The 26,653-nt window shown below is 36.2% G+C and overlaps 2 protein-coding genes across 2 annotated transcripts; one reads left to right on the top strand and one right to left on the bottom strand.

Moving 5' to 3' along the window:
• Window positions 1-238: 238 nt before the first annotated feature.
• On the bottom strand, window positions 239-6,922 carry mcoln3b (mucolipin TRP cation channel 3b). The gene is made up of 14 exons (XM_077717224.1): window positions 6,827-6,922; window positions 6,052-6,269; window positions 5,820-5,987; window positions 5,431-5,584; window positions 5,276-5,351; window positions 4,623-4,719; window positions 4,184-4,283; window positions 3,981-4,093; window positions 3,749-3,898; window positions 2,846-2,947; window positions 2,167-2,289; window positions 1,862-2,068; window positions 1,147-1,274; window positions 239-362 (listed from the first exon to the last, which is right to left on the bottom strand). Exons 2-14 carry the CDS (start codon window positions 6,265-6,267, stop codon window positions 323-325), a joined length of 1,674 nt encoding a protein of 557 aa, XP_077573350.1. The 5' UTR covers window positions 6,268-6,269; window positions 6,827-6,922; the 3' UTR covers window positions 239-322.
• A 925-nt stretch (window positions 6,923-7,847) lies between these two features.
• Window positions 7,848-25,552, top strand: dnai3 (dynein axonemal intermediate chain 3). Its single transcript, XM_077717963.1, has 21 exons — window positions 7,848-7,922; window positions 9,130-9,314; window positions 9,997-10,101; window positions 10,411-10,536; window positions 10,871-11,070; window positions 11,943-12,053; window positions 12,457-12,653; window positions 13,467-13,558; window positions 14,395-14,484; window positions 14,595-14,687; window positions 16,935-17,051; window positions 17,685-17,758; window positions 18,256-18,403; window positions 19,137-19,215; window positions 20,745-20,860; window positions 21,405-21,465; window positions 21,652-21,794; window positions 22,028-22,235; window positions 22,613-22,704; window positions 23,247-23,363; window positions 24,812-25,552. The coding sequence occupies exons 1-21, from the start codon at window positions 7,877-7,879 to the stop codon at window positions 24,920-24,922; spliced, it is 2,511 nt and encodes an 836-aa protein (XP_077574089.1). The 5' UTR covers window positions 7,848-7,876; the 3' UTR covers window positions 24,923-25,552.
• The last annotated feature ends 1,101 nt before the right edge of the window (window positions 25,553-26,653 follow it).

The raw sequence follows: 26,653 nt of genomic DNA, 5'->3' as shown, positions 1-26,653 counted from the left end.
TATTATTTGGTATTTAATGATACTTCCATAAGTGCAAAACCTTAACTCAGGCATTCAAAGTGACATAATAGCATTTCAGATTTTGCAGAGGAATCTTTTTGTACGTACCAATACAAGCTTTCCCATTACATTGAATTAAAATCTGAACCAATGTTTGTTTCACACATGTTGTTTCCCTCGTATTCAAAAGAAGCAAAGTAAAAGACTTTGCAAACTTGACGAATTGTCCCTTGGAGGTTGTTGTTCTCCTTTCTTATTCAAAGTTTTTGTTACCTGTAACAGGTATTATTCACTTACTTTAATTTTCAATAAGATAGATGCTCTATTCATCCGAAGTCAACCTCTCGTGATTCTCTTTGCACCTAAAACGAGAGAATCAGTTTGAATTTAGTGACATCTAGTGCTAAAATTGCTGATTGCATTCCTCCCTCCAGGCCTTCAAATGCCCTACTTCATCTCATTTTCTGAACCGCTTTATCCTGACTAGGGTCGCGAGGGGGTGCTGGAGCCTATCCCAGCTGACTCCGGCCCAGAGGAGGCGGTGTACACCCTGAATTGGTGGCCAGCCAATCACAGGTCACAAGGTAACGGACAACCATGCACACTCACAAACATACCTAGGGGCAATTAAGTGTCCAATCAGCCAACCATGTTTTTGGAATGTGAGAGGAAACCCACATAGGCCCGAGGAGAACATCCAAACTCCACACAGATAGACATGACCTGGATTTGAAACCAGGACCCCAGAGCTGTGAGGCGACACGCTAACCACTCGGGCCACCCCTTCAAATGTCGTTATGTGCAATAAATATATCAGAATGTGCAGGGACAGGTGTTGCCCGCACATATTTTCAAGATCTACTTTATTGGGAATTGCCTTAACTGTTGTGTCAGATGCAGCGTTTCCAAGATTTGCACAGTTTGTAAAATTGCAGCCAATTCCGCAAAAAAATGTTGTTGCATGGAAGTTGTAAAAATGTCCAATTGCTGAATATATCGGCATGCTGAAAAACATTTAATGAATAAATATCCTTTAAAAAATGAATTGCCACTATGCCATTTCAAAAAATGACAGTGCGTGACCACAAGGAACACAAGTACTCAATCAAGTCAATCACTAATTTGCAAAAATGTTTTGCGACTTACTTGTTTATGCAGCACTGCAAGAAGCAACTATTCTTGTCAAGTCTGTAAGCTCCGGAATTTGGGAGGTCTTTGCACTCTGATAGGAATCGCTGGAGTTCAGATGTAGGTGTCCCACTCTGTTGCTGTTGCTGCAGATGTGTCAGTTTGGTTTTTCACAATTGAGTATTTCTTCAAGGGTCAATACAGTGTTCCCTCGCTTATCGCGGTTAATGGGGACCGGGACCCCCCGCAATAGCTGCATTTCCGCGAAGTAGGTGTGCCCCTTCAAAAATGCTTTAAGAAACGTATCACACGTGCACAAAAGCACCACCAAACAAAAACATCATAGTAGTCCGGATGGAGGATCTTCTGCAGTTTTTTTTGCACATATGAAACATCGTTATTGGGAGTTGTGAACATTGTTTTTTTTGGGCGGTGAAGATGCGCTTGTAAACAGCCATGACGTCATCGATGCGATTCCTGAACTCTCACTATTTTATTGACCATTTCTTTGGCCTTTTTTTGATGCAATTACTAATTCTTATTGAATATTGAATATTTTGTTTCCACCTCTTGTAAAATGATGTAATTTATAATTTTAACTTAATATCTTTAAATTTATTTTTTTTTCCTGAAAAAAATCTGCGAAGCTCTGAGTCCGCGATAGCTGAAGCGCGAAGTAGCGAGGGAACACTGTAGTAGATAATATCCAGGAAATGTGGATGTATAGTATTACCTTGATGGTGTCGTAGGTGTCTGTGATGATTGTGATGAATAGACTGAGGATCATATAGATGAATAGGGAGACAAATGTATAAAGGTAGACCCTGCTGAATATCCATATCAGGCTGCTTTTCTGTTTCATATTTTTAAAGGTGGGAAACATATCATCTCCATTGATCAAGGAAAATAGGCACTCCGATACAGTATTCAAGGTCCGGAACTTTAAGAGAGCCAAAAACGAGAGAAAAATTTGTCCACCATTAATATTTGTCAACCAATGTATTTTGCTAGTCTGCTATTCTGCAATTTGAGGTTTACCTTCTCGTGATAAGGGCCAAGGACAATCCATCCACAAAAGCAGTAACCCAGGTAGATTATTCCAGCACAACAAATGAAACGGATAACATTTGGAAAAGCTGCCCTAAGAGTCAAGATGAGGATCTGGGGAAAATGAAAAAGAAAGTTTACCTCTGGAATTATTGAGCCTGTTTTTCCAACATGCAAGTTTACTGTATGCCAGGTCATGTGTTTATGCAAGCATATGCACAAACACTATTTCATTTCTCCTTCAGAAAAGTTACAAGTCTGCCAAATAACTATATATGTTATATGTACATTGAGTTGGGAAATTGGTGCACATCCAGAACTTTTTGTTCCATGAACTAATGAATTAGAGTTCCCGGACATTTCTGGGCAAACCCCCAATAGTAGTAGAGCTGATGTAAACAGGAATATAACCACTAGGAAAATCAACTACAAATTTAGCATAAACACCCAGATACAACACCTCTATAACCCTAAATAAATGTGCTGCCTTGACAAAAACAAGCACGGAAAAAAAAGTGAAGCAAACTACAGTACTCTCTACATGTTGGAATTTCATACCTCTATTATCCAAATACACCTAATGTCAGGATTTTTAAATATATTGAACTACATCATACAACTTACTTTGCATGTTTGAAACAAGTATCAAGACTCCCATTCAAAAACTTACATTGTACTTGCGAAAATAGCCCATGTAGCGGATGACCCCAATCCAAACAAACATGGTGCCAATACCTAGAAAGATGCTGCATATGTCATAGCTTGTTAGGACCTAAAGGTAGATGAAAATAAAGCTTTGTTGAACCCTGATACAAAATCAAAATAATAATAAATAATACTAAAATTGGGTTTCTAAACAGCAGGGATGGCCAACTCTGGTCTTCAAGAGCTTCTACATGTCTCCCTCCACCAACACACTTGAATCAAATAATCGAGATCGATATGAAGCTTCTGGACATCTTGCTGATGAGTTGATAATTTGATTCAGGTGTGGTAGAGGAGGGTGATATAAAAAAACACACTGGATACATACCTGTCAACTTGTACGTTTTGAACGTATTTTATACGTTTTTTTACCATTTCAAATCATGTACGCCGTACACCGACTTTTGTACAGGGAACTTTTTTGTTTAAAAAAAATTGCCAATATATATGAAAACCGATCTCAACAAGACCGTTTTGGCTAAAATCCAGAGTCTCGTAGGCTGGTAGCCAATGACGCTACTGTCATCGATCGTTACTATTGTCATGGTATACCAGCAAAAATTATCCCCAATCGTATGTATTTTTTTAGCGGTGCGTACGGCAATATCAATAAAGGATGACATGCGCATGCGTTTTGGGGGTTTGTACGGGGAATCATAATCGTTTATAAGGGCAGTTATCGGCAGATGTTGACAGATACGTGGATAGGGGCTCTTGAGGACCAGACTTGGCCACCCCTGCTATAGAATTTCAAAATTAGTGTCCACAAGAACAACTACAACCTGAGTGGCAACTTGAAAGGCCTTCCTATAATAAAAACATCTGTCTCTCAAAAAGAATTACACCCAAGGGACTGCATGGCTATTACCTTTGTTTGAATATCAATCTTGAGAATCGAGCCAGTGATAGTTAACAAGTCACTAGCAATGATCAGGATGTACCAGCCATTAATAAACTCAAGCCTGTCTGACCAGGGGACATCTTTCCCACTCTGGTTTTGGTAGTAGAAGTTGTATTCCTGAACAAAACAGAAGAAATAAAGGTTAATATGAAGTGAACAGTCGCATCTGTCCTTTAAATTGTGAATGTTTATGATTTACAAACTGTAGCTGAATCCCTCTAAATACTGAGCGTAAGCAGAGAGCGAAAGAAGTCATGCATGTTATAATGATGATGCAGTCAAACACCAGGGTCCAATATATGCTTTTGGCACCTGAAATAACAAATTAGAATTGTAGTCGACCAGTTTTAATCCGTCAGGTAAACAAAAAAAAATGTTAGTCAGTTCAACAAATGAACATACAAGCTCCAGTTACTTTCCAGTCCTTGCACTCATTGATCTCCACATCATTTTCAAGATCCACCTTTATCCTCCCACTGTGTGCTTCATTGTTAAAAGTGATCTGAAAAACAGATAGTTTAGTCTTCCAAGAGCCGTATCCTTCTTGGCAACATTATTATTGGACCTAAGCAGAATCTATGATAGCCATTCATGGTGCTGTATCAATGAAATACATTTACAAGTGTGCTTTGTCATGCTAATGGAATTTTTTAATCTCGTTTTTTGAAGTCAAATGACGCACCAGCAAACCAACTTTTTTGGCAGTGTCAATCAAAACAGAGCATTATATTTGTCAACAAACATTTTCATTTCACTTATTGCAGAAAATTATAATAACGTTGAAACCAAGTTCCAAAACTAATACTTAGAAATGAGATTAGGTGGAAATTTAAAGGCGCACAAGAGTGTTGAAGTCATAGCAGTCTGGCAGTTCTCGGTGTCTGACTGTTTGTAAATTGATGGCTTTTAAGATGAATGAAATCTTGATTGACAGCATTCTGGAAAACAAAACATTTCAATTACCGTATTTTCACGACTATAAGGCGCACTTAAAAGTCTTAAATTTTCTCCAAAATAGACAGTGTGCCTTATAATCCATAGTGCCTTATATATGGAAAAAAACTGAAAACCAAAAACGAAAAACCACCACTGTCGGATATTAAAAAAAACACAAACACCTGAACTCAAACAATACTGTTAGTATGCAGATGCCATCTTAGTTTACAACATCTTCCATTATATGGCTCCTCCCCCACTGCAAGATTCTATACAAAAAAATCCAAAACATCAACAATGGCTGGCTCTAGAGGTGACTGTTTAGTGAGTGCTTCATACCTGGAAGTCAATAGCAATTACCGTATTTTCACGACTATAAGGCGCACTTCAAAAGTCTTAAATTTTCTCCAAAATAAACAGTGCGCCTTATAATACAGTGCGCTTTATATATGGAAAAAAATGTCATTCATTGAGGGTGCGCCTTATAAATCGGTGCGCCTTATAGTCGTCCTAATCGTCCTTCTTTCTCTATCAAACTTCAAAACAAACGCAAAATACCTTTTGAAGTACAACTCAAAATGGGGCATAATCCCAGATGATGATGACCGATTCATTGGATAAATGTCAATGCAATCTGAAAAAGACAAGCCATGATCCAAGGTCATTTTTAGACTTTTTTGTGGTCATTTTCAATTTTACAACAATCAGTTTACCCGTTTCCACATTAGCATCAATTTCAAAAGTATCATTGCCAGGGTAGATGCTGCCATTCCTGTAAAACTCCTGGCAAAGTGTCAAGGGTGAATAAGCAGAGCCATTTTTTTCATATCCATGGTTTCCTACTGTGATGTTGGTGAGAAGTTCATACTGGGAAATAACAATAATAATAAAGATGTTAGAAATTTAAAAAAAAAAGTTGAGTGCAGCAACGCAAATGACCACATGAATCAGCATGTCCAAAGTTCACACAGATTGTAACTTGAACCACATTCCCATGTGCCACAATGGAGGTTCATGAATGATTTACATTTTAAGAGGAAAACACACAGAGACAAATGAGAATTGTGTATCAAGACTAAGAAAATGAAAAATGATACCTCACCTGTTCAATTACATATCTTATGTGATCATAAACATCTTCTTGTTTGTAAAGTGCATATGTATCGACACCACCATCAACGAAATCCTTCAAGAAAATGTGTTGAAATGCCAAGAGGTTTTCTTCCTTAAAAGTTACAACCATTTGGTTGCTTAGTCCAAACGACACCAACTGAGATAGAAAATATACACAGATCAAAATGCAATATTTAAGTGTACTTTTCCATCATTGTTACCTGGATAGTGATAATGGCAATTTTGATGATCTGCAAGAGAAGTTTCCACGGTTTTCTTCCACGAGCATGATACTTTTCACAAGGATTCATGAAAAAATATTTGATTCTTCTTCTGAGACACTCCACATTGTCTACTTGTATTGATTGATACTGCTCCACCCACTCGGAATCTGGGTTTGTCTCTTGTACTTCATACGAATGACCAGACTCCAGCATAACTGAATACGGTAGAATCAAGAAAATATGGATACTTACAATAAACTACCCGATTTAGTCATTCATTTTCTGAAACACTTTAACCTTACAAAGGTCGCGTAGGGTGCTGGAGACTATCCCTAAATTGGTGGCCAACTGATCACTGGGCATGAGTAGACAGTCAACCATTCACACTCATGCCTAGGGGCAGTTTAGAGTGTCCAAACAGCCTACCATGCGTATTTTTAGAATGTGGGAGCAAACCGGAGTACCCGGAGGAAACCCACGCAGGCCCAGGGAGAGCATTCAAACTCCAAACAGGATGATTGACCTGGATTTGAACCGAGAACCCCAGAACTGTGAGGCCGACATGCCAACCACTACTAGATTTATAATAATGATAATGTATTTAGTTATGTAAACATGTTTACTGCCAAATCCCTTTAAACTGTGATGATAAAATGATCCCAAGAACTCCCATCTATGGAGATTTGACGTCTATCACCGCCAATGGCACAGCATGCACACAGAAATGCTGAGAAATATGTAAATATATACTTATCTAAAGGGGTTGGTTTACCTGTTAGCGTTGAGTTTGACTTGAGGAAAGTGTACGATGCTGGTCAGGAAGCAAGTTCACCTGACAAGGTTTCGGATAACGTTTTAAGACGTCGCCAGTTTCATTTCATGAAAAGGCGCTGATTGTTTCTTAGAGCTGTCCGTCAAATTGGTGACGCCCCCTTGTTGCTAAGGGCAACCAAACAGTTCCATTTCAAAGCGGAAAGGAAGCTGTGGAAAGGATAAACAACGTCCCCTTTTATGCCGTGGAATACATTCCCTTTCATTAAAGTGAGAAAACTGCAAAATGGTAGCATTTTAAAAACTTTGAACATATGTGATACTTAATCGTGATCTCAATAAGCTTTTTTTTGCTGTGCTGCAAGTGCTGTCTTTTTATGACCAAGGTGAGCATAAGGTCTCAAATTTATGTCTAGATCTCCCTTTAAATTATATAATTATACATTTTTGTGTTTCGTTTTGATTTGTTTTTATTTGCCTGCACCGATTATTCATGTGGACTACTTATCTAGTATGATGACTACTACTCATTTATCATGTTTTTATATCATCTCATTTTCTGAACCGCTTTATCGTCATTAATTAATATTAATTATTATTAGTAGTAGTATTCTTCTTATTACAGTTATTGTTGTTATTATTATTATTTATGATTTTGATTCCATTATTATTATTAGTAGTAGTAGTAGTAGTAGTATTGATATTATTATTATTTATCTGTTTAGTTGTTTGTTTGTTGTTATTGTGCACTTCGTTGTGAGGCTTTAAATATCATTATATACGTACTTATATTTAATAAAATGTATACAACAATGTAATAACAATGAAAGCATTCAATTCAATTCAAAACTGCGCAATATAATATTCTAACCACAAGATGTCCCTCCTTGATTATAAATATCCCAACTTTTCCTCATGGCTACTGCATGAAAAACAAAATACTACGGTGGTGAAAAATATTGTTTGTACTGCGAGAGGACGATATGGGATATTTATCCATTTATATTGACGTTTATTCTTCCAGAGTTGAAAGTGATAAACCAACGCAAACATGCCAAGCTCACCTGAAGAGAGTGCAGCAGACAGCAATGGTCAAGGTGGGTGAAACGTAAAAACAATTTCAGAAAATGATTCAAGGTAATTATGTAATATTCTTAAAAAAAAACATAGTTATAATGAATGTAATGAAATAGTCCCACAAAAAAATGCAATTCTATCAGAGCTGTTGGTTCGCGGGCCGATTTAACGCCATTTTAGATATAGTATTCAGATTTTTTTCATGAATGGATTAAAAGAGCAGGATTAAAAGCCCTGAATATTGAGATTTTTATTTTATAGATTTAAAACAATCCTTTTTTTAGCTTTTTTTTAAATATATTTTTAGATTCTACATCTTTTTAACTAAAAACACAGACAAAATTGATTGAAAATTGGGAGAAAAGCAGGAAATGTAATATGCATCCATACTCTTCATTTTAATTTGATCCTAAAACAGAAAGTTGGCACTCATGATTTACAATCCCGAGCCACACAAAATGATGCGGCGGGCCAGAAACCAAACATGATTGTTTCTTAATATGTTTTATCAGGCTTTTTTTTTGCTGTCCTGTTCATTTTGCTGCAAGTTTTGTTTAGATGGATTAAAAATAAGAACAAATATATAAAACCTGCTGTAAAAAAAACAATTTTCTTTACGTTATACACAAATTATTTTTGACTTGTCAGCATCTGCTTTAGGAAGTGATCTTGTTTCACTGCCATTGATGGGGAGAGGCAATTCAATTTGACTGATTGTTGTCAGCTCTCACGGTCAAAATGGATTGGCCAACAATGGCAACTGTTGAGTTAATACTTAAAAATACAAAGGAATTTATTTTAAAATAAAATCAATACAAAATCAAAGGCCTCGGGGACAAATATGCTCCATCACCTCATTTAGTGTGGTGCCCAAAAGCGCCAAACTGTTGAAAAAAAATGTAATATCACCAATAAATAAGTGACAAAAACCTTTTTATACTAGTTTCCGATTCCAAAACCAGCAATTATTCACTTTTTTGCCTCTATGTAATTATATATATTATCATACATTCAAACAGGCTCACAATTATAATGGCCCTTCAACGCTGTTCTATATTAAGACCTGTTCTTCAAACCAAATGTATTTGACACCTCTGCATTTATTTATTTTGAAAATGTGCTTTTTAGCCCAAGACTACAACTAAGACAAAGAATGAACTATATTTTCCATGAAATATGTGACAGCATTTTAAGCATCTTATCAGGTCTGATTGAACTTTCGTCAAGGTCCCCCTGAAGGCATCATCCCAATGGTCCTGACGTCTGCCACTCAGGAGCACTTTGGTTGCATTGCTGATGAGCATGTCACAGCGGACAACCCTTACAAGCTGCTGCAAAAAGATGATATCTTAGAGGACATGAAGACAAAAGCTGCTGTGTCAGATTTCAGCCCTGTGAAGCAGCTTATTCTGGTGAGGTTTACTTTATTGTCCAATGCAAAAGTAGCCCGAAGACATTGTCATGATGCACAGATCTGTGCAAACATTTTTAATTCATTTTAGTATGCGTGTACACTATACACTACATAGGTGAGAAATTAACGAGTGAGTGTGTACTGCAAAAGTATTTGAAAGCAGACAGGCAATTTTTATTTAATTATTTTCTTTATAAATGATTTTAAAAACGAAGTAATTATCTATTGTGTTTATATGTAATTATATATTTTATGTATTCATTTATTTATTTTAAATGAATTTATTTACTTTTAAATTCATTTATTTATTTTAAATGTGTTTATTTATTTACTTTTAAATGTATTTATTTATTCACTTATTTATCTTTAAATTTGTTTATTTATTTATTTATTTTAAATTTGTTTATTTATTTGAAATGTATGTGTTTATTTATTTAATTTTAAATTTGTTTATTTATTTATTTTAAATGTATTTATTTATTTATTCATTTATTTATTTCCAAATTTGTTTATTTGTTTATTTTGAATTTATTTATTTATTTATTTTAAATGTATTTATTTATTATTTTATTTTTGGATTATTATTTTTTTTAAATAGGTACATCATAGAAACTCCAGACTGGAGTTTCATACTTCTGCCATTGAAATATAATGGTGTTTACTTTCCATTCTCTTTTCAGGATTATCCAGAAAGTGAGCTTTTACTAGTTTTTGATAGAGACTTCACCTACGGGCAGTTGTTTTATCTGGTTGTGACACCAGAGGCAAAGGAAAGAATCCTCAATGTAAGTAGTTGGCTGGCACCAGCACCCCCGTGACCCTTGTGAGGATAAAATGACTGAATGAAGGAATGATAAAATACAGTACATTTCAACATATCATCACCAAAGATAGGTATCTTTGTTTTTGGCACTTTTTTCTAAATAATAATAAATGATTCAATAGTTGTTTCATGACTACCAGAGGCTCAGTTCAATATTATCATAAGTGTAAAGGTTCTTTTATTGATGTCTTGCAAAGTGTTTTATCACGTGTATAGGAATGCTTAATGGTATAGCAAGTGAAATGTTCTGGCTTGTATTTTTCTTCTCCAGCCCCCTGTGTCTGATTCTAAAGAAGATTTACCAGAGGAAATTAAAACTCCAGAACCAAAAGAATGGGTATCCCTCGGAAGTGAAATAGAAATAGATGAAGAAACTGTCAAAGAGACAAGATCAAAGGTTCTATGATGTTTAAACTGTTAACAAAATAATGATAATATATATGTATGTATATATATATATATATATATATATATATATATATATATATATATATATATATATATATATATATATATATATATATATATATATATATATATATATATATATATATATATATATATATATATATATATATATATATATATATATATATATATATATATATATATATATATATATATATATATATATATATATATATATATATATATATATATATATATATATATATTCAGAGGGTTTATTTTCCAATGAATATTCACCTTTTTTGTTCTTTCTCCCTGATTAGCTAAGGTACAAGTTATCCAGAGCTCGGAAAGATTTTGGGAAACTTGTATCTCTTTCGGATCGCAACGTGATAGATGCAAAAGATGGCATTCTGGAGTGTATGTCCTATCAAGACAGGCGATACAACATCACACTGTTGGAGAGGGATTGCGCTGTGCAGGCTATTCCCCTTCTCCAGAGCAGCAGTGCCCAGACGCAGTGGTATGAATACAGCAAATGCATGCATACTTGCCTTCTTTTTTATATTTAGTCAAATCCAGTGGTTCGTAGCTGTTCATGCAAATTGATCGAAATAAATGTTTGTAAAAATATTTCGAAATACAAATGCATAGAGGTTTTTCCACCAAAATGTTGTGCTGCCATTTTTCCAATGGCTTTGCAAAGTCCTGTTGTTGCCTTTAGCTGCATACATTTTGACAATAAATACAAAATTGGGCACTTGAGTCAAAATCTGCAGAACAAATCCTGCCTCAAAGTAACCTCGGCCCTGAAGCTTTCATAGGCATCTAAACTTTAATGCATGTGTACACTACCTGTATTTAAAATACATATTTTTTTTGCAGCAGAACCTCGTACCCACCTCGGTAGTTGACATAATTTCATTAAAAAACTGTGAGGCAACAAAAATGGATGCACTGAGCCAATTTGGGGAATCTTCTTAAAGGACTGCGCCCTATAAATATCTTTTAATCATTGTAATATGTTTTCGGACAACGCGTCCATTTGCATTTCGATTCACGTTGCGTTGAATTATCAAAACATGCCGTTACAGATCCAAAATAGCAGGAAGTTTTTGTTTTGCTGGAAACACATCACGAGTCATGGGGCGGTGAAAAACCTCTTTAGTAGTAATTCAAAATTGAATACAAACAACTGAACTGTTCCAGAAAAAAATCTATCTGAATATCTGATTCAGGAATCTCCCAAAAGTAAGCCAGTGTCCCACAACACACAGTATTTATACAGTATTTAATTTGCATTTCATAATTGCCTCAGACAGAATTTAGGTATAAACTACACAGAGTATGGTCCTTAAATACAAATTAAATTTCATCTTTCCATGTATCTTACAGGAAGTTTATGAGAAATAACTGTACACAGTACACACCAGGAGTATTGAGCAAGAAAGAAGAGTCGACTCCTCAGCCTAGCATAAGTGATTTCTGTAATACAGTGACAAACAGGTAATTGGATTGGATTGGATAACTTTATTCATCCCGTAATCGGGAAATTTCTTTGTTGCAATAGGAAGAGGGTGAGGATGCAGGAATAGGAAAGGCATTATACACAAATAGGTACTTAATAGTAAGTTAAAAAATAAATACATGAATAAATATATAAATAGGTAACTGTGTTGCTGAGATATATATATATATACATACACATACATATATGTAGAAGCTATATATAAAAGCTATTACTGTTTTGTATTATATAAGTAATAGAATCAGCATGAGAATACATATTTTGCAAGGCATTACATTTATACAGTTTTAGGTGGTATTTCCGGTTTTGTTACTATAAAAAAAAATGGAATTGTTGGATGACAAACTACAACTGCTGAAAATATATCCCTCCTTTTTGTAGGGTACTGCATGCCCTTCAGCAAGAGGAGATTATGAATGTCTTCAAAGATGACTGGATGGTACTAGGAGCAGAAGCCGATGACTTAGACTGGTCGGGCAAGGTTTCAGATGTTTTGATGCTGAATCAGGCATTTTCCGATCCAACTTACACTCAGGACATGGAGATCAGATGCATGCACTGGCATCCCACAATCCAGAGTAAAATTAACTCCATTATGGCAACTGCTTTTCCCCAACAGTTTCAAATGTTTGAGAGTCGTAGTTTTCCCAAAAATACAGTACTATACTAGACATACACCTTCAATAATGTTTTGTTCTGATGCTGTAATGCATAAACATGTATAGCCACTTAAATATATTAATGTATAGACAGTTTATTCTATGCCTCAGAGTGCAGGAGCAAGGATGCTTTCCTCGGGCTATCCATTATCTGTCCCTTCTAATTGCGAGGCAAGAGTAATAGTGTGCGTGTGTATGTGTGTGTCTGTGTGTGTAGAAGCAGAACAATCTGTATGAATTATTTTTTTATATTTATGACACAAGCTATTTATATTCACTATAATGGGAATTTAACTTTGTCTCTTTGTTTCTTTCAATGTTCATTCATTTTCTGGGTAATCGGACGTTTGGTCGACGGACAGTTCTCTCTCTCTCTCTCTCTCTCTCTCTCTCTCTCTCTCTCTCTCTCTCTCTCTCTCTCTCTCTCTCTCTCTCTCTCTCTATCTCTCTCTCTTTCTCTCTCTCTCATAATTATAATTTTGAGAGCGAGAGATTACTTACTTGATCAATTTCAACAGTAAACTCACTCTCTCTCTCATGATTATAATTTTGAGAGCGGGCGAATACGGCGACCAAACGTCCGTTCGACCACATGTCCGGGGACTAAGTGTCCGGCGACCAAACGTCTGTCGACCAAACGTCCGGTCACACTTTTTCTGCACTGCTTATCCCCACAAGGTTTGGGGAATCTTTTAATGTGTTCTCATTTAATGTGTTAAATTGCTCTTCAAGGTGTGATTGCTGTGGCAATGACAGAAAAGAAGATCAGGTCCACTGGGCCGCTCCTGGCTTTTTATGCCTTCTCTGACCCTACTCGTGCCAAGGTATGCAAAACAAAGTTCAATGTGTTTACAGTTGATACGCATAGACTAATTGTTCAATAGAAAACATAAAGTGCTGTACCCCGTTTGGCAGTGCATAGTTCAAATTATGCAATGAATTCTAATTCATCTCATTCGACAATAATTACATTTGTCGGTACATTTTCTTTGGGCAGAGAAATAGCAATATTAAATGTCAAAAAAAGCTGGTTAAGAATGCATGAAGGTTATGTCAAGTAAATGATATTCTTTTCTTGTGCTGAATTTGAGAACGATTATAGACCGAAAACATACACTTTGATCAATAGGCGGTGGTTTATCAGCGTAATCTAATTCCTTTGGATGACATCTCATCCATTTTAGGAATGTCTTTTACTTTCTGAGTAAAACCATATAACACAATATTCTCTGAAGAATAGAATCAATAGAAACGATGATAAGTAAGAATGGGCAATTCGGTCCTGGGGGGCGGCTGTGGGTGCAGATTTTTGTTCCAACTGATCCAGCACAGACAGTTTAACCAATTAGAATTATACAGAAACAAGATACCAGATTGGTGGAAAGGTTTCCTCTTATGGTTTGGAACGAAAACCCTTTGTGGAATTGATTGCCAGGGTCTGTAATAAATACTGATAATAATATTTTTTTTTTTATTGTTGTGGCCCAATGGCGGATTAACCAAGGTATAATTGTTTTTTTATGCGGTTTATTTTGTGGATTGTGAAATTTACTTTTTTCCAAAAAGCAAACAAGCAAACCTTAATGCATTTAATGCTTTTATTAAATATGTCTAGTCCAAACACTATTATTTTTGCACTGATGTTATGCCTATTTTGTAGATACTGTTGGAGTGCCCAGATGAAATTCTTGCATTTGAGTTTTGCCCCTCTGATCCAAATATTATTGTTGGAGGCTGCATTAATGGGCAGGTACTTACTTTGACTGTACATTGTGTCTCAGCTGCTTGCCTGCACTGCTGCTTTTGACCTTGTCTTCATCCAATTCTGCTGCTCATTAGTGTTGTGTGTGTGTGCCTTAGGTCGTGTTGTGGGAAATATCAGCTCATGCTGTACATTTACACCCTGTCCAACATGGTCAAAAACCTCAAGAAACTGCAAAACCTGGCATGCCGGTAAAGTACCCCAATTCTGTCTTTCATGAACACCATGTTGACACAATAACACATGGATTGTATTTTGCAAGCAATGAGTTATCACGTTGTTTACATTGCAATTACTTTTTTGACTTTTCGTGTTAATGACAATTGCACAGATCGTTATCCTCAAACAAGCCACAATTATCTAGTTGTAGAAATTATTCATTTATTTATTCATTTGTTTTCAATACTGCTTATCCGTGTCGGGGTTGCAGGGTGCTGGAGCCTATCCGACCCGACTTCGGGTGAAAGGTAGACTAAGCCGTAGAATGGTCACCAGTCAGTTAGACAATGAGACCATTCACACTTAACAGTCAGAGTCGCACCAAGTGGGAATTGATGCCACAATGCCCACACAGAATTCAGAGGAGACAACCACTGCATTGTAGGGCCATTGTAGTGCTTAATCATAGTAATTTAGAAAGATACTTGCATGCCGTGAAAAATGATTTACCCCCTTTAAATTACATTTTTTTGGTATTGTATCCTCAATTTTTTTTTTAGATCGTAATACAAATGTAAATTTGAAAGATTTTAAAGTAAATACAAAAGCTTTCCAATAGTGTTTTTTTTTCACGGAGAAGCGGGTGTTTTTTTTCTTTAAAGTAATTCAATATTTGAAATGAAACGTTTTAAAAAGCGGGACATACATATAATGGAGAATGAACAAATTAATCAGGAAAAAAAGCCAATTCTAAAAGAAAAAAAGCCAATTCTAAAAGAAAAAAGTGGAAAGCAATTTATTTCTTGAACAATAATATAATATTAATATAATAATAATAATAAATAATAATGATAATATTTCGTGAAAAACAACAGGATCTCAAAGAATGACTGATATAAAAAAGAATGGCATTAATTGATCAGAAAATTAAAGAATAAAGCACACAGGTGGGCAACAAAAAAATGAAGTCGAAATATAGTTTAGTGCAGGTGTTTCCAAACTAAATATGGGAATATCATTATTGAAGCCGGTAAAAGATGTTTAAATTCAGCCTACATTCTGTTGAACATATCAGTTTCAACACTAGATGGAGATAGAGCTCATTATTTAAACATTGCCTCCATTATCCGAGGGGATCATAACGTAACATGTTGAAAACAAGGTAGGAAACTAAAAAATATCAGTTGATGATTGAGTCCAGTAATAAAAAGTAAGCAGTTATCCTCATGAGTCTCATTTTCTTGCAATATACACATTATAAAGGAAATTATCTTACGAACTGGATAAAAAGTATATGAAAGATATGTTTAAAGTGTATTTCAATTTAGCTCAAACAAAAATAAGAAAAATCATGGTTGGGAATCCCATGCTAAATATACACAGGATCGGACTAATTAAGTAAAGTTAAGATGAAAAAGAAAAAAACATGTCACTGTGAAAGTACAGAGTAACAATGAAAGATTGCAATTTGGCAATGTTCCCTTAAAACACCTTAAATGGTGTTAATGAATCCTTTAGAAAATATTGAATTTGGCTTAATATCACAGCAAATCGGGAGAAAATATCTAATGTCTCACTGTTTATGTGGAGCAAGTTATGACTTAAAAAATGAATACATCCCCAAAAGGACAATAAATTGTGACAGTCCATTAGCAGCGTATATTCTTTTATATCCTTTATTCTAAACACTAAATAATTTACTACACCAACTTACCCTCCACTATTATCTTGGCTGCTATTTAAAGAGACATCTGTCCCCCAAATCTTTTGTTTATTTCTGTTGTCCCTGCAGTTGGCCAGCTGCCTCCATTCCTCGCCCTTGGTTTCTGTTTTGTGCTTTCCGTATTCCCTCCCTCTGGGTCTTTCTCCATTCTCTTTGGAATTTGCTCTTCATTTCCCAGAGCCGACAGCATGAGCGCTCACCCTCCAGCTGTTACACAAACCTCACCATCCTCATCTATCACCACAGTTTGTCCCTAAATATAATGCATATGCAAATCAGATCAGTGCACTTGCCTTTATTTGTGATGTAAACAAGGCTTTATTTATGTATCAAGGGGTTCTGAAAGGCACCTGTAACTTGTTTATTGATGAAATGAATGAGTGCAATCCCTTTATTTGGAAGTATTTTCAATTCCAGCCTTGTGGAATGTGACATTTATTAACCAAGAAAAACTTAAGCATGAAATGTCAATGAAAACATATGACTGATATGTGATAGCACACTCCTGTATGACCAATACTCAATTCTATTCACTCTTACCGCAATTGTATGACAGGGCATTGAAGACAAGAACAGGAAATCTCCGCTAGTGCGCTACAGTGCAATGTCAGCAGTGGAGTTTAGCCACAAAGGCCAAATTACAGATGTCCACTGGCTCCCCCAGACGTTTGAGGTACAGGTCACTCTTAAAATGTCTTTTTATCATCATGCATACTAGAAGAGCACAAGAAAATCCAGAATAAATAATTAAAACCTTTGGCTGGCCTTTATCTTGTGGCCTTGGAATCCTGACCTAAATCTTTACAGCTACAACACATTCTAAAAGACAGATAGCTAGAAAAAAAACTGTGAAAGGTGAAACATTCTTAATGAAACACCTGTTTGGAATAATCTACTGGGGAATCAGTTTAACAGAACTCCAAAAAAAGTGTAAATTTAGAGGACATTTGTAGAAACCACGGGAGGTGAACACAAACCACTTGGCATTGGAACTACAGTACCAAGAAAATAAAGGCTTTATCACTGAGTTAATTAAAATAGAATGTGTCAAAGTGGACAACTGTTATATGTTGAGAAAAAAAACACAATTTGAAGGTATTTACGTAAAACTGAGCGCAATCTCAATCAGACACGGTAGGACACAAATAACTCAATTTGTGAACAACTCAAAATGTGTGCCACATTATGGACTGCAAACTATGAAAATGTAACATTATGGCATCCTTGCATCCTACCATAATCTGTTTAAAGTATTAAATTAGATTGATATTTTTTAAATTTGTAATAACCCTTGACTCTGAATTAGGTAAATGCTCAAGGAGTTCCAGTGGAGAACCAAAGCAATATGTCCGTTCAACTAATCACTTGCTCCCCTGACAGGTACGCCAATAAATAATGTTTCAGTGGTTAAGCCATAGCTCTAGGGTCATGTGTTCAAATCCAGGTCGGTGTATACTACTACTATTTTTATTTTTTTTGCATTTTCTGAGCCGCTTTATCTTCATTAGAGTCATGGAGTGGCGGTGGCTGGTATTCTTGCGCCTATCCCAGTTGACTTTGGGCCAGAGGCAGGGTACACCCTGAATTTGTCCAGCCAATTGCAGAGCACAAGGAGACAAACAACCATTCACGCTCATGCCTCGGGGCAATTTAGAGTGTCCAATCAGCCTACCAAGCATGTCTTTGGAACGTGGGAGGAAACCGGAGTACCCGGAGAAAACCCACACAGGCCCGGGGAAAACATGCAAACTCCATACAGGTAGACCGACCTGGATTTGAACCCCGGTCCGACGTGCTAACCACTCATCTGCCGGCCCGCCTCCTACTACCAGTTAATACTTATTAAAAATGATCATAATGATTTATTTCTTTTAAAGCTCTTTAAAGTTCTGGGATATCCGAGTGCCAAAACAAGTGCGCCAGAGTGCAGATAAGAAGCAGGATGATTTAGCGTCTCAGATGGCTAATTACAGTGTTGACAACCCTTTCAAACACTTGGAACGGACATGGAAACCCTTTATTACGGTAATAAATATGTTTTTGGTTGATGTTGTTGTTTTTCCCCAATAGCTTTTTTTGTTTGTTTTCATAATGGGTTTTTCTGGTAAAAAGTTGTATCAGAAGTTCGTTCATTCATTCATTCATATGCTCATCCTCGAAAGGGTTGCGGGAAGGCAGACTAAACCCTAGACTGGTTGGGTCAGTTAGTCGTAAGGCACACAGATACACAAATGACCATCTGTACTCCCAATCATACGGACTCCAGCAGGAATCGAACCTCACCACCACAAGGTATCAAAAATGTCTTGAGGAAAACATTCAGATTAAAATAACAGAATAGACTAGATGCCAGCTCCTACTTCACATTCAAGTGTCCAATTAATTCATCTTTCGGTCGGATAGGAGAAAAATAATAGAGGCTCATAACAGCAGTGATTGCATTGGTCCAATTTCTAACACAATACACAGCCATGAAACTAAACTGAAGAGGACGAAATTCCCAAAGATGCAGCATCACCTTGACGGCATTCGGCATAGTATACTACTGTATTTTTTTTAAAGAAGCCCAATGGGAATAAACCTGTTTTTGTGGTTTTAAGCTCATTTTACAAAGAATAGGACTATGGTTTGTGGCTTGGTGAAGTCCAGTCTATCAAGTTCAAGTACCTTCCCACGAGATATGGAACCAGAAACAAAATGTTGGGTTTTTTATTCTTTAAGGTGATTATGGTCAAAAACATTTCTGTTCATGTTTTAGGTTCCCTTGGTAAACATGGAGCGGAATGGGGATTATGCTCCGATAAGATTCAGCCTGTACCCCTTTGCTACAATTTCAGGTGAGAATAAGAGTTTTATGCCCTAAATTAAAGGCAATGCAAAAGGATAGTGACACGTCACGCGAGGGATCAGGCGTGAAAACGGATGGACCCAAATGCAGGGAAATCGTGACGCCTGGATCATTCATAATTTAATTAAAACTCAGAAGGTTTTTATTAAAGACCTAAGTACCAAAGTAAAAACAAAGTAAAAAAAAATCTGGTAAAACAAAAATACAAAACTGAACCAAGTCTTATTAAAGACCAAAGTACCAAAGTAAAAACAAAGTGCAAAAAAAAATCTGGTAAAACAAAAATACAAAACTGAATCAAACCTTATTAAAGACCAAAATACCAAAGTAAAAACAAAGTGCAAAAAAAATCTGGTAAAACTAAAATAAAAATATGAACTAAAAGCTACACAATAAAACATACCTTGGACGTGCACCTGTAAAACAGACGTGACAAGGATGCAACAAAAACAAAATGAACAAACAAAAGAGGACATAAATACACAGAAATTGGTTAACGAGACATGGAAAACAGGAGAGGCAACAACAGGTAAAAGCATTGGACAATTAGAACAAGTTGCACAGGGAAAAAGTCAAGATTAAATCAACAGCAAACACCAAAACCACATAAACCTAACGGATGGAAGTTAAATAAATACTGTGATAAAAAAATGTGCATTGATATCAAAACTTGGAGGTGTGTGAAAAACACCATATGGTGGGAAACGAGTGAAAGGTACAATTAAAATAAAGCTCTCGTGGAAACGAGAAGGTTGCTGCCTACTGGCACATTCAAAACCCACAAGAAGTTTCCTTCTACTTTCTATCTCAGGGTTGTCAATTTCACAAAAGCCCAAGAACAAGGGATCCAAACCAGTCCTCAATGTCCTCTGTGGGTTTTTAGTCTTTCTTCCAACTGATGCAGCACATAGAATTTAAATAATGCCGTTTTTTTATAAAACAAGCAGAACCTGGCTGCAATCATGTGAATTTATTATTATTTATTTTATTTATATTCATTATATATAATGTATTATTATTAAATATTAAATCTTCATTGTTTGGAATGAAATCCAGGACACTACTGGAGTCAAACCAATTCAAGGCCAAGCAGGTGCTAGTTTTCTTTCAAGAGTAGGGGTGGGCAAATTATTACACTACTCCGGTTTCCTCCCACATTCCAAAACATGCATGGTAGGCTGATTGGACACTCTAAATTGCCCCCAGGTATGGGTGTGAGTGTCTCCTTGTGCCCTGCGATCGGCTGGCCACCGCTTCAGGGTGTTGTTCCCCACCTCTAGCCCGGCCGGAGTCAGCTGGGATAGGCTCCAGAACCCCCCCATGACCCTAATGAGGATAAAGCGGTTCAGAAAATTACATGAGATGAGAACTTTTTTATGACTTTTGGGTCAGCATAAAAAAAGTCTCTCACAACATGCTGGTAAAAATGTGTCATTTGTTTTTTGTTTGATATTTAAGTATGCAAAGTCCTTTGAATCACTTTATGAATAACCTTATAATACATTTGTGATGCTCTAGAAAGTGGTGGTGAAACCTCAACAATAAATCCAGACTACAGTCAGGTCCAAATACCCTCCGGCAAAGGACTAGAACCTCTGTCAGACATAAATACCAAGATTTACATTGGAACACAGGTAAATTGTTCTTCAAACCATATTACTGTGTTTTCCAGATTCTAAATTCCACCCGAGTTTAGGTCACACTAGCCAAATAACATCCCTTGAAAGGGGAAAAAAATACAATAAATCTCACACCCCAAAGAATGACAAGAGGAAAATAAAAAATCGCAGTAGATTCAAAGTTGCAATTTTGTGGGGCAATTTTTTTAATCTATCAGAAACCAAGAACAAATATACATTAAAGTAATATTAAAATAGGGAACAACAGACAAAATATGCACCTGTTATTGTAACATGAACAGATTTTTGGGGGTATAACATTAGCCAGAAAAACACATCATCCAAAAAAAAGGACAATAACAATAAGACATTATAAGTCGCATGCCCAACCAAACTATGAAAAGAAGTGTGATATAGTCCAGATAATATGCTATTCCTCAGCAAGTGTATATTTATTTAACAATACTTATCAAATTGCAATATTATCCTTCCATTTTTATAACAATTCAACATTTTGTACCTATGTATGCATTTCATGTTGGTTATGTTTTTTTTCCAGGATGGAGAGGTAGTTTACACTGAGTGGAAAATGGAGAAAAACGACCTTGATCAACTACTAAGTGAGTTATATTACTGAATACTATTCTAAAACGTTAAATCATAAGTGCCACTGTTTTAGACTTAATCAGCAGCGCAACTGTTTAAAAGGTTCTAAATGTGACTCACAGTAAGTGAAATATCCTTTGTGTTAATTCAATCTAACTCCATTTTATATAATAACCACCAATTCTTCTATCTGTCCTAAGGTCCAAAGCCTCTTCATTTATTTAGAATCCACCCCTGTTTGGTCAATACAATAGAGCGCTCACCTTTTTTTAAAGACATTGTCCTAACTGGAACTTCACTTTTCGGAACCTCCAATATTGCCATCTGGAAAGAAGGAGTGTTGGTAAAATCCTTTATATCCTCATTAGACACCTTTCCAGATTAGATTAGATTATATTAGAACTTTATTTCATCCCGTTTTCGGGACATTTCCTTGTTTGCAGTAGAAAGACAGACACACAAGACATTGTAGACCTAGTTAAAAAATAAAAAAATAAAACAATTAAAAATGTTATTGTCCTTTGTTCAAGTTTATAAATTCTTACAAACTGTAAATTCTTATAAACTGACTTTCAGGACGGACCCATTTTCCTGTTCCCGAGTTCGGAAGGATTAGCTACTTCGGCATGCTGGTCTTTGACCCGGCCGGGAGTTTTCTTTGTTGGTAAAGGAGATGGAAAAATTGAAGTGTGGAACATTCTGGAAAAGACAGGAGAAGCTGTGCATGTGCAGGAACACATGACCAATGGCAAAATAACATGCATCGAACCATGGACCGTCACATGTGAGTATTTGTAATAGATTATGCAAGCTAGATATTTATTAGTGTGATTTAATTGTGTTTTTCAACACTCCAATAACAAGATTCCACATGATTTCAAACGTATCGCAAGTATCTCTGGGAATGTATTAACCATTGTTTGTAATATTTTTATTTTCAGAATTTTCTTAAAACCACTGCTGAATTTTTACACTGTTTTGACTGTGCAGATGAATTGTGTGAAGAGTTTAGAGTCTCTTACGATATTTTATTGGCCCACCATTTATTTGCTTTTGTTTAAGTCAACCTGTTATGGTTCCAGCAATAAACTGTCCAACAAGATTTCATATCCCGAATACAGTTCTATGAGTATTTATTTTTCTGGCTTTATGTTTCTCCAGCTAAACAGCACTTCCTGGCCGTGGGTGACGATCTTGGAATAGTCCGTATATTTCAAATTCCTCCGGTGTTCTACATTGCTTCCAGGAATGAGGTAAAACAGAATAGGGAGCTTGCCTTTTATAAATTATATTCAGCAGAATTTCCAACTAAATTATTCTCAGAGAGTGTGACAGGCTAAAGTGTGTAAGTTATTAATGATAGAGTGTGACAGGCTAAAGTGTTTAAGTTATTGATGATCGAACTCGTTTTGGATTAGATGTTTATCAGTCTTCGATTATTGATGCCTTCAGCCAAATAGCAAGAGTAATATGTTAAAGTATTTATCGGTGATTGATTATTAATGTCTGGGTGCACATAGGTTGGTAGGTGCAAGGGAGATCTTTTCAGTCATTACAGTAAAAGTTGGATTCAAGACAACACAACTGACCATTGTATGAATGATTATTTCTCCCTGTGTTTAAAGCAAAAATGCAAATGCAGGGTGCTACACTGACTTATTTGATTTAATCATTTTGTATTCATATTCAGTCAAAGATCTGAAGGGCTAATGCATTTTTAATAGAGTTGATGTGTTTTGTAATTAAGAGCTACAATATAACAGAAACTTTTTTCCTTCCATCTAAATGTGTGTAGAAGGCGAATGTTGGGAAATGCATTGATATACAGATACAGAGGCTAAACGATCTTTTGACGAGAAAAGAACTCTGGGAAAAGCAGGCACCCAAAACAACAGAGGAGCCAAAGAAACCGGTGAGATGTTCTACAAAATCTTCAGGAAAACATTCAATTATTACTTGTTTAAATTGCATAACAGTTCAACAGTTCATTTATAGGTATAATTTAAAGTTCAAATTTCATTTTCATTTCCTAAAAAACTGTTATCCAATTCCCCATTCCTGGGACGCAGGTGATTGACTGTTCTTGGCTCTCTAGTCCCTCATTCTTAAAACTTGACATTTCTATTGAATGTTTTGACAGTTTAATCTTGAGTCGTCTCTATGCTGTTTAGCTCCAATGTATGAAAATATCATTAAGGTAGATCAGTGGTGGCAAGCGTGGTATCGATTCCCACTCAGTGAAAGTGTAATTATGAGTGCAAAAGGTTGCCTGTCTCTATTTGTCTTTGACAACTGACTGGCCACTAGTTTAGTCCAAAGTCTGCTAAGATAGGCTCCAGCACCCCACTAAAAGAATAATCTTAAGCGGCATGGTAATTGATTGAGTGAATGTCTTTTTTTAGGCTGGTATGGCACATACTGTAGACCAGTGGTCCATAACCGGTCCTTAAAGGGCCGCGGTGGGGTGCAGGTTTCATTCCAACTCAACAAGGATACCTTTTGCAAGTGTAATCAGTTAATTAGAGTCAGGTGCTACTTATTTTAGAAGACACCTGATTGGTTAAAATGTTGGCACTGGATCGGTTAGAACAAAGACCAGGACCCACTGCGGCCCTAGGTGGAATCGGTTCGAGACCACTGCTGTAGACCATTTAGGTGTCGTCAACTTGAATCAAGACTCCGGCCTTCCTCTGTTGAGTTTAATTGCTGGCTTTGAAACCCTTAATTTCCCGTGGATGTGATTTTTGTATACTTTTTGAGGGTGGGGTCTAAATATGTCCTCCAGTCGTCAAGTGAACTGTTCAAAACGTAGTCTATCTCTTTCCCAAAGTGATTTTATGTCAAGTCCAGCACGCTTATGAGCTTTGCAAGGATAACGGATACAAAGAATGGATGGATGCCTGTTTATTGCCATCCCTTGAACTGTACATGAAGACGGCATTGAACAAGTGTATGTATGGATGTGCATGCATGGGGGTATGCTATTATTATTATTATCTAAGGTTTGCTCTGTGTAGTTTAAGAGAATGTTTGGGTAGAACAGCCTGACAGATTTTAATGTGGAACTTGATTAGGAACAAGTGAAGTGTATAAGAGTGGCGGTAATATGCTGCCAGGGCATTCAGGGGCTCATAAGCTTGGAAGAAGAGTTTTTGACACCCCTATACAGGACGTGGATGTTATAGGGTATGGAGGTCAAATTTAGCTACATTGTAATGATGACTCTGTCATCCTTGGACATTGGTAAAGTTAGAAAAATGCTGATTTGAGTAGCAAAGGGATTCAAAGATTGAGGATTGAATGTTGTTTCTTTTTTTTTCTAATTATATTGCAAATATTATTCCTTATTTTTCTTCATAGGAGAGCGAGAAGCCAGGGACACCCACAGAGGAACAGGATGAGTTGAAGGATTATAAAAAATTCCTGGTGATTGAAGAAAGCATCCTTAAAAGCATGGGACTAACACCATAATGACATATGCATGGTTTGTTTCACATATGCTTTATCTGACATCATTGAGGTGATCCACAATTATAGAATGCTAACAGATTTTCAATAGGTTATTTTTCTCAAACAGAAAAAGTGTCTTACAATATCTGATAATTATACTATAATTTAACCCCCATCCACCTACTGTACATGAATCTCTTTCTGCGTAATGCTATCCATGAATGATTATTCTTCAATTTCTGCAGGTTGCGTATTTGAGGTTGTCATTTTATGGCTGGTTTGATTTTTAGACATACGTAATTTTCTGTTAGCCATCACAGAACATTGTGTATTTATTTATTATTCATTTCACAGGCTATTGAAAAGCACACTTTCCATTAAGGACGGGTATTTTGAAGTCTGAATATGTGTTGTTTAATTCAACAATCTCTTGATTCATAAGAGTGGCTTCCTGTTGAGGTAGAGAACGTGGGAAATATTTGTGTCAATTTCCATAAATGATGCTCAAATCTGTTAGAAATTTAAAAATGATCACGTCTACTGATTAACAATACTGAGATTAAAAAACTATTTTTGGTACCACATCTGATTTTAAAATGTTTTTTCAATATTGTCCTCTTCTACTCATGAGATTAAACATGCACTTCAACTACAATGGACAAAAATATTTTGCCATTCTTAATTGCTGTAATAATAACAAAATATTGAACAGCACACTGTCGTGTGAATTTAATAAAATATATTTTAGCTTGGGCTATAATTTTGCATGTAATTTTATGAGGTTTCACAAGTTTGTATCAAGCATTATTGGTGTATGAAGATTGACATAATGATGTACAATGCCACAAAAATGCAAAACATTCCTGTATGTAATCAAAAAGTGGAATCCCCAAAGTGTGCTTAGTAATATATGTGCACTTGAAAAACTAAAGAACAGTCAATCTCAAAAAGACAAAAAGCTTTTTTACTTTACTTGTTAATGTCGCTGAACCCTCTTCTGCCACACTGTTCACAACATTTATGAGAAGGTTTTCCCCTTGAAGTATACTGCCAAGAGCTCTCTGGACTCAATTAGTTTCACTCCTTCAAAGGAGAAAAATGTGGACGCCTCAGAGTGCCAAGTCCACCTCAGGTCAAGAGCGACCTAGCAAGCCTGTACTTACTACTTGACAGCTGCTATCTGGCCACAAAAGAAGCTCTGGTGACCGAGGGGAAGAGAGTGTCGGAATTGGAAAGAAGCTCAGTATTTTAGAGGACTATCCCTACCTTGTGCCATGTTTTTACACTGTTTGGAGTGTAAAAAGCATAAATCAGGAAGAACAAATGGGATGAGGATAAATGTTAAATAAAAAAATAAACAAAGTAAAGTGAATTGGGCTTTTCTTCAACCAAGGCCTTGACTCATAGGAAAGGAAAGGACAGTGTAATGAGGCAGCATGGCTGTGAAGATTTACGATATGGCTGATTTAAAGAAGCCATCCATAAGGCCCGAGGCACCAGTTAGGCCTTGGTGACAAAGGGGGCCTTACTCTTCACGTGTCCCCTCTCTCAAACTTTCAGGAATGTGTTTTCTCTCCTTGATGGAGCCTCTCACTCTCTCCCAGACCAGCTTAGGAATGTGCCTTCTGCAAATCAATGCTCACACAACAGACACATGCACACGCCAGCATTCCACTATAGCCATAGTGGTTATTAATAAAGTACTGCAGTGCTTTAAACAGTAGCATGTGCTGTTCAGAAAAAGAACTTAAA

This window comes from Stigmatopora nigra, chromosome 5 (assembly GCF_051989575.1).
Source record: "Stigmatopora nigra isolate UIUO_SnigA chromosome 5, RoL_Snig_1.1, whole genome shotgun sequence".
Lineage (NCBI taxonomy): Eukaryota > Metazoa > Chordata > Actinopteri > Syngnathiformes > Syngnathidae > Stigmatopora > Stigmatopora nigra.
This window is presented reverse-complemented; position numbering and strand designations above follow the sequence as displayed.

Coding starts and splice junctions, on each gene's coding strand:
- mcoln3b (XM_077717224.1), bottom strand. CDS start 6,267: ATGCTGGAGTCTGGTCATTCGTATGAAGTACAAGAGACAAACCCAGAT. Junction 5,988..6,051: donor TTGCCATTATCACTATCCAG/GTAACAATGATG, acceptor TTTCTATCTCAG/TTGGTGTCGTTTGGACTAAG. Junction 4,720..5,275: donor TTTGAGTTGTACTTCAAAAG/GTATTTTGCGTT, acceptor TTTGTTTTCCAG/AATGCTGTCAATCAAGATTT.
- dnai3 (XM_077717963.1), top strand. CDS start 7,877: ATGCCAAGCTCACCTGAAGAGAGTGCAGCAGACAGCAATGGTCAAG. Junction 13,559..14,394: donor CTGACCCTACTCGTGCCAAG/GTATGCAAAACA, acceptor CCTATTTTGTAG/ATACTGTTGGAGTGCCCAGA. Junction 17,052..17,684: donor GGCTCCCCCAGACGTTTGAG/GTACAGGTCACT, acceptor ACTCTGAATTAG/GTAAATGCTCAAGGAGTTCC.